General features: G+C 40.2%; 1 protein-coding gene across 1 annotated transcript in view; it reads left to right on the forward strand.

The window, feature by feature from the left end:
- Positions 1 to 19,661, forward strand: part of camk2b2 (calcium/calmodulin-dependent protein kinase (CaM kinase) II beta 2) — a 57,894-nt gene that overhangs the window by 28,019 nt on the left and 10,214 nt on the right. Inside the window, exons 11-14 of the mRNA XM_084746715.1 lie at positions 1,259 to 1,342; positions 2,734 to 2,776; positions 4,868 to 4,939; positions 8,915 to 8,952. Coding sequence (XP_084602841.1) covers positions 1,259 to 1,342; positions 2,734 to 2,776; positions 4,868 to 4,939; positions 8,915 to 8,952 — 237 coding nt within the window. The remainder of the gene's footprint in view (positions 1 to 1,258; positions 1,343 to 2,733; positions 2,777 to 4,867; positions 4,940 to 8,914; positions 8,953 to 19,661) is intronic.

Genomic DNA, 19,661 nt, shown 5'->3' on the forward strand with positions numbered 1-19,661 from the left:
TGCATCAACTTTTATACTTTAAGTACACGTTGCTGAGATATTTTCACTGCAGGATTTGAACTTATACTGGAGTATTTTAATATCACAGAACTGCTACTTGGGAGCTCATCTGTGTTCCCAGGGTTCTTTGTTCTATGCTAATACCTAACCCTAACCCATTATGCATTATATAGAGCTGAGGAACACATGACCTTTGGAACATTAGACCCTGGGAAACCACATACAGTGTGTAGTACAAGGGAACGTGGGACCTTCGGAAAATAGGACCCTGGAAGAGCACATACACTGTAGAACTAGGAAACATAAGACCCTGGGAGCATAGTACCTTGGGAACAGGATCCTGGAATGTAGGGACTTGGGAACATAGGACCCTGGGAGGATAAAGCGACAGGAACATAGGGCATTGGGAACACTGGACTTTGGGAACATAGGACCCTGGGAAAGCACATGCAGTATGTAAAACTAGGGGACAGGACCGTGAGAACATAAGGCCTTGGGAACGTAGGACCCTGGAATCATAAGGCCTTGGGAACATAGGGCCCCAAGAACAAGACCCTGGCAAAATAGGACCTTAGGTACATTAGACAATGAAATAGGATCTTGGGAACATAGTACTGTGGGAACATAGGACCCTACTGCGGAATGTCCTGGACACTGTGATCATAGGATTTTGGGAACACAGGACAATGGAATGTAGGATCTTGGGAACATAAAACCCTGGGAACATAAGACACTGGAGACATAGTACCTTAGGAACATAGAGCCTTGTGAACATAGGAAAATGGGGCATAAGATCTTGGGAACATGGGAGAATGGGAACATAGAACCATGAGAACATAAGACCCTTGGAATAGAGAATCTTGGGAACACAGGACAATGCAACAAGGCATCTTAGAACCATAGAACCTTGATTAACGTAGGATCTCAGTACTTCCTCCATTACCTTGCAGAGCAGCGTACTGTCTCTGCCAGCAGCCGGCTCTGCCTCGTATGTCGGCTCATGTACTGTATTATAGAACAGATTCAGTCTACATACGTTTGATGATTGTCAGGACAACGTAAAGCCCAGCTGAATGCATTTAGCTCCGGGGGTTTTTGCCAAAAATGTCGTCACCTAAAGAGCCCGAGAATCAACACATTTCCCGGGAAGCGAGTATCTCCAACAGCTCCCGCTGCCCACATAAACCTGTCACTGTCAGTGCTGCTCCTCTAATGTTTTATTTTCAGCATCTCTGTTCTCTTCTCCGTCTCCCCGCAGCAACGCTCGACGGTGGCCTCTATGATGCACAGACAGGAGACGGTCGAGTGCCTGAAGAAGTTTAACGCCAGGAGGAAACTCAAGGTGTGAAAATGCTTCAAGTTGTTTCTGAGTTTTCAGCTCGTCTACAGTGTCTGCACGTTCACTCTGAACAAATAACATCATATAAATTACATACATTTCGTTTTTACCTGAGATTTCCTCCCCTCTCGTCCATTTCAGCCTTCATCTGTCCGTTAAAGTGTTTGCTGTATTCAGTCATGACGGTGCATTTACACAAAAAGCCCAGATGTTTGTGTGATATTTTGCACCTCATGTGTGAGAAGCAGAGGGACCCTGTCATGTTGTTCTTATCTATTTTGTCCTCTTGTCTAAAATATAATTTAGCTTTGGTGATAATGTACCTTTAGTCATGCCAATAAAGCTTATTTGAAGTGAGAACAACAGAAAGAGAGAACAGCTCCGATATCAGAAAGAGGGACTGATTTCTGTTCTTTCTAAGACTCCGACACCACTGAAGCCTCATAATAACCATTATGAGCACGAGTCGCCATGCTTGCCACCATTTCTCATCGTGAATTCACTGCTTTCACATCAGTTTCATCATTTCACGTCGTTAGAGAGAGAACTCTGCTGCCTGTTTTATAACATCTGGTACTGCACAAGCTTTGAATGACGCTGGGAGCTGGAAGTTGGGACTCTCAGTGTTCGGGGCCGTCAACACCAAGAACGAGTCACTTTAGTTTTTGTCAAAAATTTGTTATAGGACACCCTTTGCCACATGGACAAATGTTTTCTCTTAAATGTGTTTTATTTTAGAGGGTCAAAATTATAGTAACTGCAAAAAGCTTAAGAGAAACCAAACCACTGTAACTTCAGTTACTGTATTCTAACATGCAAGAAAATTAAAAAATATATCAACTGTGTGCCTTATACAACTATACATAACAACAGCATAGAAAAATATTAAAATTAAACCATAACTCTCAGACTCAGCACTACAACCGCTGTGACCCCAGGAAAAAGTTTGATGGTATTTAATATTTTTTTCTGTCGCAGCCTTTTATGTTTAAAATTTTCTGTCAGAAAAGGCTGTCAGACGGCAAAGTAAAGTGGTGAAAGTTCTGTAGAATATCGATAATCAGAATCAGATAATTATTGCCCAGTAGGTTTTTACATACAAGGAATTTGACATCTGACATCTGAATCTGACATAAGAATAAACAAAGTACTTAAAATATAGATAAAGATTAAGGCAAGTATGACAAGTCAAAAACAGCAGCATAAATAGAAAATAGGAAAAAAAGGAAGTGTCAACAAGTATTAGATAATACAAACTATCCCTTCAATCTGTTTCATTCTTGTGTCTGTTGGGAAAAAAAACTGAGCAGGATTCTTTCCCAGACGTGACCAGTTTCTGTCAGAGGTGCACGTCTTCACTCTTTTCACCCTCGTCGTGTCCTTTCCCTCCGCAGGGGGCCATTCTGACCACCATGCTCGTCTCCAGGAACTTCTCTGGTGAGTGCCGCTCGCAGAAAAAGACGACAGTCGAGGGAACATGTCAGCGCCGCCCTGAGCGGGAGAGGAGAGGAGAGGAGGACAGGATGACATGCCATCTGTCTTCTGCCATCTCTTCACACATGCACACACACACACACGAACACACAGCAGGTTGATGGGCGGCAGTGTTAGAGCAAAGGAGGAAACACAGCACAGATATTTGCTCGTGGCTCCTTAGCCGTAATCTCATACACAGTGAAACTTGTTTGCTCGATTCTTCTCGGTGAGCCTCTTTTGTTTGACGACAGACAGAAACAAGACAAACATCTGATCAGTCAAAAGTTACAGAAGCAAGAAAACATTTCTCTGTACGCAACTTGTCTTATTTAGTGTCCCTCGTAACCGGATCTCGCCTGCAAGAAGCTTCTGGCTGCAGGTTTTTAAAGATGCAGCAGAGGAGAGAGGAAGCAACAAGCTGTATGAGACTCGAGGGAGGAGAGATACTGACTGACCAGCGCTCAGTGTAGCATGGAGAGAGACATGGAGCTCGTAGTCAGAGCTAACCAGCCATGAGGAGCTGCTGTCAGACTGTTTCTGTGCACGAGGGAGGAGAGAGGCTGCACCAGCGGTAGAAGTACTCAGATTTTTACTTAAGTAAAAGTAGCATTACTTCAGTGTAAAAATACTCTCTTAGTCACTTTCAAAATCACAATTGAGTGCTGAGTACAAGTTGAATTAATATCCAAACCTTTTTTGTAGCCAACGAGGTGATCCGATCAACGAAAACCAGGAAATATTGACGGAAAAGTAAACACAGGTTGGGAGTGAGGATGTTAAAGGGATAGTTCACCCAGAAACGAAAATTCAGTCATTATCTACTCACCGTCATGCCGATTGAAGGTCGGGTTTAGTTTTTAAGTTAAGGAGAGCGGTGTTGCAGAATCGCCCAAACAATGGAAGTGAATGGTGACCAGTTTTCAAATGTAAAAAAACAACAGAATAAAAATATAAAATGCCTCCATGTTGCTCGTCTGGTGTAATCCAAGTTTCCTAAAGCCCTGACATGCCAAGTTGACTAAAAATAGATTATTTACACCATGTTTTCAGCCTGAATCTTCACTGTAGATCTTTAGCTTGGAGCCACGTTCACGTGCACACTGTTTGAACTGTGTGTGTGTGGTGTGATGGTGTGTGAACGGCATGCTGGGACTTTAGGAGACTTGGATTACACCAGATGTTTTCCTGTGAAACTCCAGCTGTGTTTTGCAGACTAACAAAATAAACACGAACTTTAGTCAGCATGAGGGTGACCAGATAATGACTGAATTTTCATTTTTGGGTGAACTATCCCTTTAATGATTAATCATGAATTGATTAATCAGTATCGAGAATTTAATCAAGTAAAACTGAATCCATAAATATTGTAATATTTGGTCTATAAACAGCAGTAACTGCACCTCATTTATTTGTCTGGCAGAGACATTTGTTGAATAAGAAAACTTAAACTTAAAATAAGAAATAAAAAAGTTTTGTATCTTATAAACACTTTAGTGCTGATACTTTTATTTACAGTAGAAGATCTGAGTATTACGGAGGAGTATCAAGGCCAGGCAGGAAGACTTTTTCATTTTGTATCTCATGAATAAAGTTGAAGTTTAACTATTAGTGCCAGGCACAGGAAAAATAAACAAATCAGAGGAGGAATTTTTGAATTAATTTTTGTATTTTGAGAATAAAGTCAAAATGTCAAGAATAAAAATTGCAGTCTTCCTCTCATCGTTTTTTTCCCTGATGCCTTGCCCTGATACTCTTCTGTAGAGTGCTTCTTCCACCGGTGGGTAGCGGTAACATTTCTTAAAAACTCCAGTGAGCAGCTGTTTTAGGAAATTATTTCACCAGGAAATAAAACTTCATATTTGTGAGATATTTTTAAAAATTTACAGCAGCAGGCTTGGAGCTGCGAGCCACAGACAGGAACTCAGACACAACAAACTTATTTCCAGCCTCACCCTTTAAAATAAAAAAAAACAGCCATGGCTTCTTCTCCATCATCCTAAAGTATCTTCCTCCTCACCATCATCTCATTCAGCCTTCCTCTCTGTGTTTCAGTGGGTCGACAGACTACAGCCCCAGCCTCCGTCAGCGCCGTGGCTGGAACCACCGCCGGCATCGTGGAGCAAGGTAACGTGTTACTCACGGTTTAAACATCCCTCTCTGCCCGACCTCTGGTCTCCTCTCTTAAAACTTAACATCCGTTCCTCTCGCTGAACTTGTGGCGGACGTGATTAAATGGAAATCCCCCCCCCAGAGTCACAGCATCACACAGAGCCGCTAACCCTCAGCTTGTTTTAATCTCTGCTCTCTCCTAAATCTTTTTCCTCTTCCACTCTAATGCTTCTCAAATGTTTGCCAAGGTAAGCAGCCTCATCTCTCATCTGGATCTGCAAGTAGAGAGTATCACTGCTCACATATCTTCGCTTCTCTGTTGTGCGACACGGTCACATCTTGTCCTCCGAGGGGGAATTAGGAGGCAAATTGCATGCAGTTTGTTGTGCACGCTGTAGCTCGGAGTTCAGATGTCTTTCAGTGTGAGCTGCAAAAAAAAAAAAAAATTGTGCAGCGAAGCTTTCAAGTTGAAGCTTCAGTGTCGCCCTGATGAGGGATTAATGTCAGCAGGTCTGCTGGTTTTTCATCACAAACACCAGAACTCACACTCTGTGGCCTCTGGATGTTTATTTTGTGTTTGTTTGTTTGTTTGTTTGTTTGTTTGTTTGTTTTTCTCATGTCCTGCTACACTAAAGGCGAGAAACTACGGACAAAAACATTGTTTTTTATTTCATGCACTGGTCAGTTTACTTTTACTGTAACTGTGTAGCTGCCATCTTGGCCAGAGGGCGACGCGAGAGTTTTCAGTGTCAGGAAGGTGTAACCTGGCTACATCACCATGGTAACCAGGGGTAGAAGTAACTAATTATAAAAACTCAGATTACTGTAATTAGCTGTTGTAGTTTTTTGGGGATTCTTTGACTTAAATGAGTAGATTTTCACATCTGCACTTTTACTCATACTTAAGTATGAATTACATTATGTAATCTACTTAGTTACTTTTTAAATCAGAATTGAGTGCAGAGTATAATTTGAATTCATATCTAAAGTCTATTAGGAGAAATTGTTTCCCATGCACCTGGCATTTTTTTGTAACCTGGGATTTTAGGACACTAACTGTGCCTAGTGGAGAATTTTTGATGTTGCTGAGGTCAACTGATGCCCCATGGAGGCCGTTTGACAGCCATCTTGAATTGTCCACGTGAATGGCGAGAAATGCTGATTTTCATAACTCCTGAACAAGACAACATACGAAGACAAATAAACCCGATTTTTAAACAATAGTGACAACAGGAATCAAATAGAAATATAACTGATGTGGTAAAGCCACTCTTCATTGATGAAAACTAGGAAAATAACACATTTTAGGCTCGTAACAATGTCAGTTTTGCTATTTTGTTTTGCAATAGTTTTCTGCAGAGGCCAAATGAAACTAGTTTATTCTCCTATATCAGTTATTATATTGATTTCAACAAAGAATGTGGAATAAAAGTCTGAAAATATGGTTTGAAAGTCTGAGGAAATGGCATGCAACTCTGTTTTCAGACTTATGTTTTTATATTCTCAGACTTTTCTGTCATATTTTCAGACATTTTCAATCAGTAATTTGCTGTCAACGTTCCTCGTCTTATTTGCAGCAGCAGAGCTGCTTTTTACTTTAGTGTATATTTTTTTATATTCTCCATATTTTTCCATAATAACAACCTGTTCGTCCTGACTGAGGTGGGCGGCTCTCTGCAGATGAAGAGTCAAACGATGCACCAGACGCTCCTTTTTTATGTGAGAGTCTGAAGAAGAAGAAGAGGCCTGAGTTAGCAAACCGAGTTGATAACCGCCGTCGTGATACCTGTTATCTCTGACTGGGGCTTTAGGTTTTGTTGAGTCGGCTCACTCAGAGAAATCCTTACTGTGTGGAGCTTCGTTCGTAGCACAACCGTCAGGTCTCCCTTAAAAAAATCCTTGATCTCAGTGGGACTAACCTGGTTAAATAAAGACTGAATCTTTTTTAAAAAGAGAGAGATTATTGGCTATTTCGGTTCCACAACATGTCAGTGGACATTAACAGCATCATTTGCATATTTAAACAAAATAATAGAAAACATTTGAATAATTGTCTTAATGTAAGTGATCAGCAGAGGAAGGTGATATCTTTTAGTTAATTTTTTAAAACTTTATTCACCCACAGGGTCTTACATGGAATTTTATAAGTAATTTAATACATACAGTATCTTGTTTTGTTTTTTTTTGTATTGTTTTGTTTTTTTTAATTAAATAAGTTTTTGTTTGGTTATTCTGAACCAGAGGCACCTTTATACACAAAACTTTCCAGTTAAATATTTTCTATATTCTGAAGGTTTTAACAGAAGAGTTTGTTCAACATTTTATTCCCCAAAACACATTGAAAATTTATTATTATTATTTTTTATTTATTTATTTTTCATGGCTGTTAAGATGAGATGTAGCTTTATTTAACTCCAGTAGGACAAAATCAATTTCACATTAAAAAGTGAAATAAAACAGAACAAAATAAAATAAGATAAATTAGGACTACTGTATACAGTAAATAGACATGTGGAAAGTATTTTCTGATTTATGAAATAATAAAAAGGGAAAAACATTTTACTTTAATATTTCAGCAAAATGAACACAGAATTTTGAACTTTGCTTTATGCAGTTTTTCAGATTTTTAATTTTCATATTTAATTATTCATCTGTAGCGTCTTGTTTTATTTAAATGCTGTTTTCTTATAATGATCAAAACTCTGAGTCAGAAATCTTCAGCAGCAGTTAAAGACGCCAAACTCTCCAGTTTTATTCCTCTACGTCCACATTTATATTCTGAAGGTTTTTACAGAGGGGTTTGTTTATATTTCATGCATATTCTGATTTATTTATTCATGACAGTTTATTTCTTTTTCTTTCTTTTATTTATCCCTGTCGGGGGAAATTGGATTTTCAAAGATAAGATAAAATAAATAAAATAAATAATAAATAAATAATACACATGTTGACAGTATTTTCTGATTTATGGAGTGAATAAAAGAAAAAAAAGGAAAACCTTTGACTTTAAAACGACAACAAAATGAATCACGAATTTTGAAACTGATTTCTGCAATTTTCAGATTTCTGTTCTGGAAATGTTCGCAAATTAGTAAATATTTCTTTTTTTAAACAGCTGACAGTATTTTTTGATATATGGAGTCACAAAAAGGAAAATTTCGAACCTGATCCTGTTGTGGAAATTAATGCAAAAAAATAAAATAAATTTAATTAGATAATGCCTGATTTAAATACTTAAGCAGAAAACTGCAGAAAACTTAAAAACAAAATATTAATTCTCTAAATGTAAGTGATCAACTGGGGAAGTTTTATTGTGAAACTGAAGTTTTTTTCAGCCGTAGTTTCGTGCCTGAAGACGCTCATCGCTGCGTTGATTCCGGCTGATCCGGATCCCTAATCTTCAGATTAACAAACCCATTATCACTCACCTGCATCTCCGCTCCTCCTCTTCCTCTCATGCTTTCACTCCTAATCCCTCCCTCTGTATCTGTGCCTGTGCGTGCATCTGTGTGTGAGTGTATTTGGATTATATGGAGAATTAGTTTGACTTTTTTTTTTTTTTTTTCTCTGTTCCTGCCTGATGCCCTCTGCTTATCTAATGCTTTGGGCAGTGGATCAGGGTTAGGAGGTGCCAGTTGGATGGAGATTTTTTTTTTAAATGTGTGTGTCGGTGTGTGTTTATTCGTTGGGTTTTTAATGTCGTTTTGCAGGACGGAGGGAGGGGTTTTTGAGGGAGGGATGATTTCTGTCCAGCAGTGTTTTTTTTCCCTCCCCTTAAGGGTGGAGAAGGGGAGGACATATGCAGGGATTGTCACTCAGTTTGTGGTCTGCATGTCCATTTTTTGAGACCTCTGGCGCTTCGATGAGCAGGTGAACCTCCATGCATGCCTCGCCGTGCGTCTGCCGCCGTGTTTGTGTGAGCTGTGGTCATCTGAAGGTGTATGATGTGTACTCTTCCATCTGAGGGTGTGTCGTTCTGCCTCTCCGCAGCAGCCAAGAGTCTCCTCAACAAGAAGGCTGATGTCAAGGTAAGCTAGCTCCTCTCTCCTCGTTTTCATTCGCTCTGTTCCCTCTTTGCATCCTTGGCTGCCCTTCTGCTGTTCGGATGTCCTTCACTGTGTTCAGAGCTACTTTTATTATTCCATAAATATTTGGATGAAAGGCAGACGTGTTAGAGGTGATTTGACTTTGTAGCGTTCACTTTAATATTTTAAAGATGTTTTATTTTGGCCTTAAAGGTGCAGCATGATTTCCTGCTTCTTCATGTCGCAGCTCAGAGATTCATCAATACTTCTGTCTGTAATTTTGGCCTCGATTTTATTAATTCGCCTCATGTGATGCCAGAAAGAGCAGCTGTTTTAATGGTAAAAGAGCAAACAAACAAATAAACTTAATGAAGAACTAGAGTGCTCTGGGGTATTATCTTATAATCCAGCTGAACCAAGTACCACAGATAACATCCATCACTGTAGAAACAAAACATTAAATATTAAAAAAGCCATGAAGAATAAAAGAAAATTAGTGAAATGTGCAACTTTTCCCAATGCAGCTGATGTTCAAAAGTTTAAAACAACAACAACAAAAACAATAATGATAACATTAACAACAATAACGTGTAAGTTAAACAGTACTTGAGAAAACACAAGTTAAATACACTCACATCCAATATTTAATAAAATTATATAATCTAAAATATATTTACTCTTTAAACAAGAAATTCTGTTTACACGCTGTTTACCAGCAGATATTAACCCTCGTCAAGTAAAAAAGACTCAAAAAACACCAAATAAAACAGTTTTTCAAGAGAGATCGAGCAAAAAAGTTGCCAAGTTAGTGTAATTATAAAAGTCTGTGAAAAACAATCCGATCATTAATAGCCAGGAAGGAACTTGTTCAAGTTATAGTTGCTTCCATTAATGACTAGTATCATCTGCATATGAGTGAAAATTAATTTTTGGTGGATAATGTGACCCAGGGGAAGCATGTAAATGGAACAGCAAGGGGCCCAGACGTGAGCCTTGCGGGACGCCACAGCATAGTGGAGTCATTTTTGTAGGCCAACCCCGAATTTAGCATCTCTCTGGTTCACTCAACAAAAAGCCGAGGGGATTTTTCCACTGAACTTGTTTTGTGCAGAATATAAACTCAATAAAGCGATCAAAAGTTTATGATAACTTAGACATCAGCGAGACAATCTTCATGAATGAACTTCTGATTTTTGTCGCCAGAAATAAAACGTTATGATGTAAATGAATCATTGACATGGATCCTAATATTCCACAGATTATTAGAATAATAATATCAGAATAATAAGGAGTTTTTAGTTGGACTGAAGAGGGCAGACGCCTAATCTGATCATTTCTTTACTGGGCGAAAAACACTTCTTCTTCTTCTCCTTTGTTTTCTGGTGGTTTGCAAACTTGAACCACTTCTTCTTCTGTTATATTTCTGGCAGATTAGACGCTTCACAGCAGGCGGTCAACAACATTTTTTTTATTCTGATTAATGTTTAGGGGCACGTAAACAGATCACTTAATTTATCATCCATGTAAAGAGTTAAGTTGGAATTTCTAATTAGATTGACTTCAATCTGTGTCTCTAATGCCGACCTTTTCAGCTGGATGACTGAATAAAATTTGGCGGTCAACACCGCATCAAAGGCCGAGCTCAGATTGAGCCGTCTCCAGCAGTGACAAGTCCTCTAATGCCTCTATTAGACCTGTTTCCGCTCTGTGGAGAGCCCAGAAACCAGACTGTAATAATTCTGACAAGACGTTTATTCTGTTCATAAAAGACTTTAATTGAGAAGAGAGAGCTTTTTCTATAAAAGCAGGCCTGACAGCCATACAATACAGATCAAACTTAAAGAAAGAAAGTTTTTAATGCTGGTCTTTACCAAAGAGGAACACGCGACGAGGATATTTTACACTTTTATTTTGAAGGTTGCACCCTCTCACCCCTGATGCTAACAGCCCTGGGTTGAGGGGGCCGTGTTACCTCCGTTTTGGCACAGCTGTCTCTTTGCATCACTCCACTGCAGACATTTTTCACCTAAAATATCTCCGCGTGCCAAAGTGAAGCTCATTAAAGTATTGCTCTCTGCACCGTTTCATTTCCTGAAGAGAATACTTAAGAGACGCTGAATCTGCAGTGACTCGGACGTGACTGATGTTATCGCTGCACCTCTGTTTCTCCTCGTCAGTCCCACATGTGTCTGCAGTTTGTTGTCTGTCGGGTTCTGTAAGTGTCTGTGATGCACTCTGCACTGTGTGTGTGGTGTTTCTGCTGTGTTGTCATGCATGTGTGTGCTTGCATGAGTCAGTGTGAAGCCATAGGTGGTGAGTTATATTCGACTCAGATGCAGGATGTTGTGTACAGATCTTTTCGCAGAGCTCCCAAAGTCCCAGAGGTGTTTTATCTTGTAGTAACAAGCTGTTATGTTGTGTGCACAACATAACTTGTTTGCACAAGTTATTATCTTGTATAAACAACATCCATAACTTCTGTATAAAAGTTCTTATCTTGTGCAACAGATATTCCCCTTAAATACATACAAGATGCTCACTTTTGCACAAACAGTCCTGAGTTTTTTGTAAGAAGCCTCAGGAGTGATGGGTATTTGTCTCAAACTTGTGCACTCATTTAAATAACTTGTTACAATGAACTCTCTCCCTGCCAGAGTTTTTTTCAGAAAAGTTGCCAGCGTTTTTGACAAAATTCACTGATTTTTTTTTGCACCCAGAGAATTTTCAGCTCTATGAATATGTTAACATGGAATATTTCAAAAGAAAGAACAGATCTGATAGTTTCAGACACAGAAAGAACTGTCCTGTTTGAGCGTCACTCTTTTTTTAAATAAGTAATTGAATGTTGATTGTTGCATCAAAAAATCCACTTTTCAGACAAAAAATTGAGAAAATTGTGTTTTTGTGAAAGAGACATTTTATTTTCATGCTACGTGTGTGACATCACTGTCACCAGTGTGGCATGTGTACCCACCACCCCCCGCCCGAAACAGTCTGTCTGAGAGGCCCGGAGCTGGAGCGCTCGCTGCGCCGGCTGTGGCGTGGGTCCCAGGGGCGGCGGTGTGAGCAGCCTCGCTGTGGAGGTCTGGGGGCTGCAGCGCGACCGGCGATTCTCTCTGTCCCGCAGATCTGCAGCTGAGCGCCGACGTTTTCGTTCTACATAACATCATCTTATTCTGCTGCTCAATCCGGCACTTCTCTTCTTCATTAAGTGTTGTGTGTTGTCAGATGATCCGTCACAGCGTCCCCTACAGCCTGGCAGTAAAAACGGCAATTAACGGAATATCTCGCCATTGGTGAGGAAGGAGTTAAATAAGATGGTGACTTGAACACAAAAGGTGTGGCTCGAACTTGCACATGAAAGTTACTTTATGTGCACAAGATCTTGTTCACACAGGCTATGATAATAAATTCAAGGCGACTGCAAAACAGATGGAGCTCACTGGCACAGAATTATGGGCCATATTTAGATGATCTATAGTGGACGGTCCAGAGTGCATGGTGCAGGGACATTTACCGTCTGTCCAACTGTACTTGGCTCTTTTCCGGGTGCAAAGTAAGATGCAAGACACAGAGAGGTTGTATTTAGTCTCTTAATTAATCATAGGTGTGTTTTAGGCATAACATAAATTAAACCAATCAGAGTGTAATTTTCCATTCCCTTTAAGAGCCAGGTGTGCCTGCCTCTGGCACATTACTATTTAAATTTTCAGTCATAATTAACGTTCGGATTAACAGCAGATGGGTTTCAGGTGGGTGAGATGGGATGAGGAGTCTCCCTCTGTACTAACTCTGTGTGTGTGTGTGTGTGTGTGTGTGTGTGTGTGTGTGTGTGTGTGTGTGTGTGTGTGTGCGTGCACACAATTACACACAACAGAAGCACAAAAGGACGACTGCTGTGACATTAGACCCTGCATTATAGGTGGACCTTCTGACTCCACCGTCTCCCGATCCTCGATCAATTTAACTGCCTATGAGAGCTCAGATATGATCTACTGTGCGTCTTGTGTGTGTAAGAAGCAGAGTGTAAGTGTGTTGTTAACCCGCCCGTGTAGGTGCATCTTACCATCTGAATAAGACATTGTTTAAATCGTAGGAAAAGACTGCACCAATTACTTTTCACTTTCTGTTTGTGCGAGATAGCAGTGCGCCAAAAATGTGCCTCACCAACAGACGCACAGAGGAGCTCAAGTTAATTTGCTGCCTACAACAGTGTGACACAGCAGTGGATTTTCACTCCTGTCCCGTCACAATCCTATGACAGAGTAAAAAAAAGACAAAATCCCGTCTCTGTCCGTTCCCATCAATCCACAGTCCACACACACACACGTGCCTTCAAAAAACTAACCTTTTGTTGATGATTCGCACTTCTGCTCACTCCTGTCGACTTTTGTCCCGTGATAAATAGTGAAACTAACTCGCGTCCCTTCTGTGGGAATCCCACGGGATTCCTGACAGAACGTCAGCCTCTACCACCGACACAGCGTGGACCTTTGGCCTGAAAGTGAAAGCTGCATCAGTCAAAAAACAGCAATCACAGCTGTGCTGTATGTTGCTTTGCACCAGGTGTAACTCTGACATGTTTTGATACGTTTTTAAAAACTTTTTTGCACAAGATATCTATCTCATTTATATAAGATAATATTTTTATAAGCATAAGATATGGATCTTGTTTAAATAAATGAATAGCTTGTGCACAAAAGATATGGATCTGACACTCGCAGGATAATTACTTTATGTGGACAATATATGGATATTTTAGTTATTATAATAACTTGTGCACACAAAAAAACAATATCCTTTTTAGGGACTTTGGGAGCTCTGTAGCTTTTTGGAGATGAGGCGTGTGAATTATATTTAAAAGTGAAGCGTTCGGTCGCTGCCTCTCTTCTCTCTTGACCTGTTTCTCTGTGACTTGCTCTCTTTCATTAACCTGCATCTCCTCTTCCTCCTTCAGCCTCTCCTCCTCCTCCTCCTCTCTCCCCCTTGCACTCCAACCCCCCTCCCCTCTCTCCTCGCGTGGCCCGATGCTAATCTCAGATTATTTCCCACCAGATGATTAATCTATCATTACATAATCACAGCTTCTCCTTTGCTGCACCCTGACGTCACACAAATGCACACAAACCCCTGCAGCTCTTTCAGTGCTCCTGCAGCAGCGCAGGCACCCTCTCTCTTTGTCTCACACACTTATCTCAGTTTGCAGCACTTTCCTGGAAATATGCTCATTTTTTTCTTTCAAAGCAGGCGCAATAACTAAGGGCAATCAGCGAGAGTTAAAATCAATTGTTATATAATGACTGTGTTAGAGCACTTCATCATCGCTAAGGGGGAGTGACAGTTATAACTGAGGACTGATGGGCCTATTATTTCAAAAATAGACTGTTTTCTTGAGCTCTTACACCAAAATTGACACCTTACAATTTTATTTTAAGTAACTGCTCTCTTATTTTTTGATGCTGTGGTACAAAACTGGGTATTAACACATGAAGTGCACAGTAAGCACTGATTTGGAGAGTTGTAGATCGAAACACGGCACGATTTTTTAATATCTACATCGTATAGAGCCCGTTCTCACTCCCACTGCATCAAACACAGCAGCTCAGTCAGTGGGCTGACGCTTGACATTGCAGGTAGCCCTCTTGCGTAATGTTTTAATTTGCAGTCGAAGTCAGGTGACGCAGCATAAAGAGCGAGGAAGTCCGCATATGCATGAGGTGGGGTGGAAAGAAGGGTCAAACAAATACAGGACTCTCACCCAGGAGAATGCGGTTCGTGTCTCGTGTGAAACTAAAATTCAAGCAGCGGTTGTCAGCTTTTTTTTCACCGTGTTCTGCCCAAACTGGCGAAAACACAGTCGCTTTAATTACATCCCCAGTTCCAAAAAAGTTGGGATGTTGTGTAAAAAGTAAAGAAAAACAGAAAGTTTTCAACCCAACTAATAACTTTATTGTTTTTTGCAAATATACACTCAATTAAAATTCACCACTGTGATACATCAGTTACATACATGTTGCTGCAAATCCCCTCATACCATCACAGCTGCTGTCTTTTTAAGTTAGTGCTGATAACAATCTGAATTTCCTCTTATATATATGTGTCTTCCTCTTTGCATGGTAGAGTCATTTGTAGATGCAGAGACAAACTGTGACATTAGCGGTGTTCAAACAGTGTTCCTGAGCTCATGTAGTATCCTTTATACAGTGATGGGGGTTTTTAATGCAGCTTTTAATGCAGTGCTGCCTGAGGGGTCAAAGGTCACAGACCCCTTATGTGCAGAGATTGCTCTGGATTCTCTTAATCTTTTAATGATGTTATGGATTGTAGATGGTGAAATCTCTAAACTCCTGTGGTTTTACGTTGAGAAACGTTGCTCTTGTTGGACTATTTTCCCACACAGTTTTTCACAAAGTGGTGAACCTCCTGACATCTGCCTGTTTGAGAAGTCCAGAACTTTCTCTCTTTCTCTCTACTTTTGTTGCTTTTGTCACATCTTTCTCAAAACATGTTGCAGGCTATAAATTCAGAATGAGTGTCGAACATTTAAATTTAACATTGGAACAACTGGCAGCTTCTCATTAAATTAAATGTCGCCTAATTGACCAAACACCACATTTTTAGCGCTGGTGTGAAGTAAGAAGAGAAGACTTCAGTATGTAAATCAAAAATGATGTTTGTTGAATCAGACAGTGACTCAGAAACACAATGGCAGACTCACAGTGCTGAGCTTCCCGAGTGGAGGATGTAATTGATGTGCAAAACACTTTCATCCATTTCCTGCAAAATTAAACATCATTATTCATTTCAGCAGCGTTTTCTCTTAAAACTGCAGAGCCTGTATTCTAGCCCTTTGTGCTCCTGTAAAATGAAGATTATTCATTCAGTAGAAATATGAATCACCTCCCTCCTCCTGACAAAATCTCTCATTTCAGATAAATGCAGCACTTTTTTTAATGATTTTCTTAGTCTGAGTGTTTCGTGTTTGGAACGTTGTCCTTGATCTAACTGGGCAGGAACGTCTTTGGGCCGTCAGTCAGAAAACAGCTCCCTCCATGACCTCTTCCTCCTTCAGACTGTCTGAAAATGCACCTTTCGAGAAAGACTGAACGCCACCAACGTCAGCATGCAAACATGCTAGTCTGACTCAGGAAGTATTGCCAGTGGCCGACTACTTCAGGCAGCTTTGTCCTCTGGGACGCCCTAAAAACTTGCCTGGATGGGTGTGACTTTGCAGGACATTGCAGTGCACACTTCACTAAACTCAGCGACAGAGTTCATGCATACAGTGCACCAATCGAATAACAGTTTATTTAATGCATGTCACGTATGAAGGCATACAGAACAGACAAATACTTTGTTTGTCTTTCCACTGTTCAAACTCTCACCAACTCTGGTTTAGTCGAAATAAACCTTTGATTCACTGAGTTAGATGTGAAAATATTCTGGCTCCTTGCTGCCTCTCTGATGCTAAACGATCTGAGTACCTCCTCAAACGATGCAGGTCGCAGGATCTGGTGGGAAACCAAATATGGTGCAACACCGGCCTGCAGCCCCTTGCATCGCTAAAACACATCGCAGCAAACAGACATTATTTGGATAAAATGACCAGATAGGGAGAATCTCATGGTTACTCTGTTTCCTAAAAAAACATCTGCAACAGTGGTGGACATTCCCCTTTGGTTGCTCGTAGAAGTGTTTTTCCCTGAGCCACACCTTTTTTACCTGGTAAATAGACTTTTATTAAAGTTTATCTTGCAGGACTGCAGCTTTATTTTCATCTCTATCGAAGCTGTTTGCAGAGTTCACACGTGAGTCTGTTTACACGACCCTCCTCACCTCACGAGTCAGAGAATAAGGACGCCACAGACGAAGACGGCACAGATGAAGGGTTTTTAGTTTGACGTTCCAGCTGAATGGTTGTTTATCCCTGCGGCTGGAGGGCCGGCAGGATAAACACTGCAGCAAATGCCTTCAAAGAAGAGGTCCGGTGCTTTAAAAACTGCTGGCTGATTTCTGCCCTTTGATTTTCAGTGACACTAATGGGCGTCTCTAATTCGGGCGTGAAGCCACGGACGCGGTCACCTCAGCAGCTACAGAAACCTCCTGCTTCACCCAGGAAGGTCCCTATTTTCACATCACAGCTGTGGTGACAGATTTAATCAAGATGGTTTCTTTCAGTGGACTTTAATGTTTCTTATATTTTTCTTGATTTGAAGCTTAAAAAGGAATCAGGATCGTACTTTTCCTGATGTTTAAGTAATCAATACTAACTGATATTTGGTACTGGGTGAAAAGTGGCTGTATATAAATCATGACTTCCTGTGTCATTCGCCGTTTGGCAAAATGTCACCATCTTCACAACAGAGGATTATCATTTAATTTTGATTAGGTCAACCTGATAGGAGGAGCACAACACAATATAAAACATGTCATTTCCTGTTGCCACTAGGTGGCACTATGACTAAATATTGTCATGATAAATATTGTTATCATGCAGAAGCGTTCAGGCCGGGACTCTTATCAAACATGAAGTCTGGGGCAGATTTGACCATTTACACCAAAGTTACAGCAACTTCCTGTTTCATGGCAAAACGTCAAAATTCAGCACCATGCCACGACCACGCCGTTCAGCAAAAACATAATCTTTTAATAAGTTTTCATCTCAAAGGTTTACAGATTGGACGCACCAATTTTGATATTGATCTGATTAATTCTGTTGGAGTACGTTAAAATACAACACCTGGAAATCACCAAACACGGAGTAAAAGCTGCAGAGTAAATTCAAAATGGCTGACTTCCTGTTGGGTTTAGGGTATGGCTCCAAGAGACTTTTTTTTTTATATACGTCTGGACGTTATACATGTGTCTACCAATTTTCGTACACGTAGGGGAAACGTACTGGCAGGGCTACATTGTTGAAATTTTGCAGGGGGCGCTACTGCGGCATTTTGCAACACCCACGCACAAAACGCAAAAAATACATCAATTTTCACCATGACTGATGCGTGTGACAAGACGAACACGTTAAATTTAATTTGGACAAAGACAAAGAAAAATAAAAAATCCTTCAGAAACCAACTATTGTGATAATCGATTGACACTTTCGGCTGGTTTTTGCTGGTTCCAGCCTTTTAAACATGAGGGTTTGTTGCCTTTTCCTCTTTTTCGAAGACGTGACTTTGGGTTCTGGGATAAGAAGCCCATCAGCTCAGAGTCGGGGCCTCCGCCAGGTGAATTGTTCTCAAAAGTCAGATATCTGTTTTATGTAATTAAAACAAAAGTTTGCAGATAGATTTTTGTGCCCCGTGGGCCGAGTCGTGCTGTAACATTCAACTTTCCCTTTAGCATATTCCTGCTGACCTGCTGCTTTTAAAATCAGAGGAGCTTTTTAAATAGTTTAGTTTTCATACCTGAATAGAAACGTTCGTCATCCGAGTCCACAGGAGGCACGGACTCACTTTAGAGGCGTTTCGTCCCTCTGTCCCTCCACAGTCTCATTAAAGTATCCAAAAATATACCAAATACAGTACAAGTGGGTGTTTTAAATGAGAATCTACACATTTGCAAATATTGTTGCATCATCTCTGAAGCCATTTCTTCTCGCCTACCCTTCTCCATCATCTCCCTGTAATTTGATTTCTGTCCCTCTTTTTTCTTGAGTCTGACAATCAATTACAGGCAACCTGCTGAGGAAAATAATGAGCAGAAAATGCAGTTAGTCGACTGGTTTCAAGCATGAAGCTGCTGCGTCGTGTCTGCATTTATGTGTCTGTGCATGTTGTCATGGAGGAGTTGGTTACGAGTCCTTATAAAGCAGCGCGTCTGTATATTTAGCATGTCGTTGGCTGCGTGTGAATGGCCTGTTCGGTCCTTTCATAAGCGCTGCGTCTCCGTCCCTCTGACCTCATCTTCCTCCGCCTGGAACGAGGCAGCTGAAAGTTGTTTACTCGGGAGGGATACATTACGAGACATTTAATGTCTGCTGGAAGAGCACATGCAGTTTGGCGAAATGGATGTGATGCTTGTTTCTTTATATCTGACAGATGTTGCAGAGGTGCACAGCTGTCATTGGTTTCATTTGCCATCTGCCAAATCCAGTGAAAGGCGATGAAAATGAAAAAGCCCAGACTGGAAAATCTGAGCCCTGACTGCCATTGATTTATTTTATTTTTTTTTTTATTTATGTTTTTTACAGCAGATAGAAATTAACTGACATGCAGAGTTTTGCACAGGCAAAAAGTACACACAGTACTGACTCATCTGTACTCAAGTAAAAGTGAAAAACTACAGGCTCAGGAATGTACTCAAAGTATTAAAGAAAAACATAGTTTCACTTACTTTTTTGCCTTGTTAGTTTTTTGTTTTTTGTCTTTTACATCTTGTTACATCTTTTATGTTGTTTTTTTGTCTTGTTACTTTTTTTTATGTGATTTTTAATCAGTTAGACCTTTTGTTTTGGCTTTTATATCTTTTTGGTCTTTTGTCTTTGTCATTATTTTTCGTCCTGTTATGTAATTTACGTTTTTTTTTTACATTGTCTTGTTGCATCTTTTTGTCTTATTAAGTTCAGTGTGTCATTTATGACTTCTGACATCTGTTATTACTTTTTCATCATGTTACATCTTTTTGTCTTGCTACGTCTTTCATGTTATATTTTTGTCTTTTACGTTCTTTATGTCATGTCCTTAATGATTTTTTTGTCTTGTTACGTC

The sequence above is a fragment of the Lutjanus erythropterus genome, chromosome 20 (genome assembly GCF_056507025.1).
Source record: "Lutjanus erythropterus isolate fLutEry1 chromosome 20, fLutEry1.hap2, whole genome shotgun sequence".
Lineage (NCBI taxonomy): Eukaryota > Metazoa > Chordata > Actinopteri > Lutjaniformes > Lutjanidae > Lutjanus > Lutjanus erythropterus.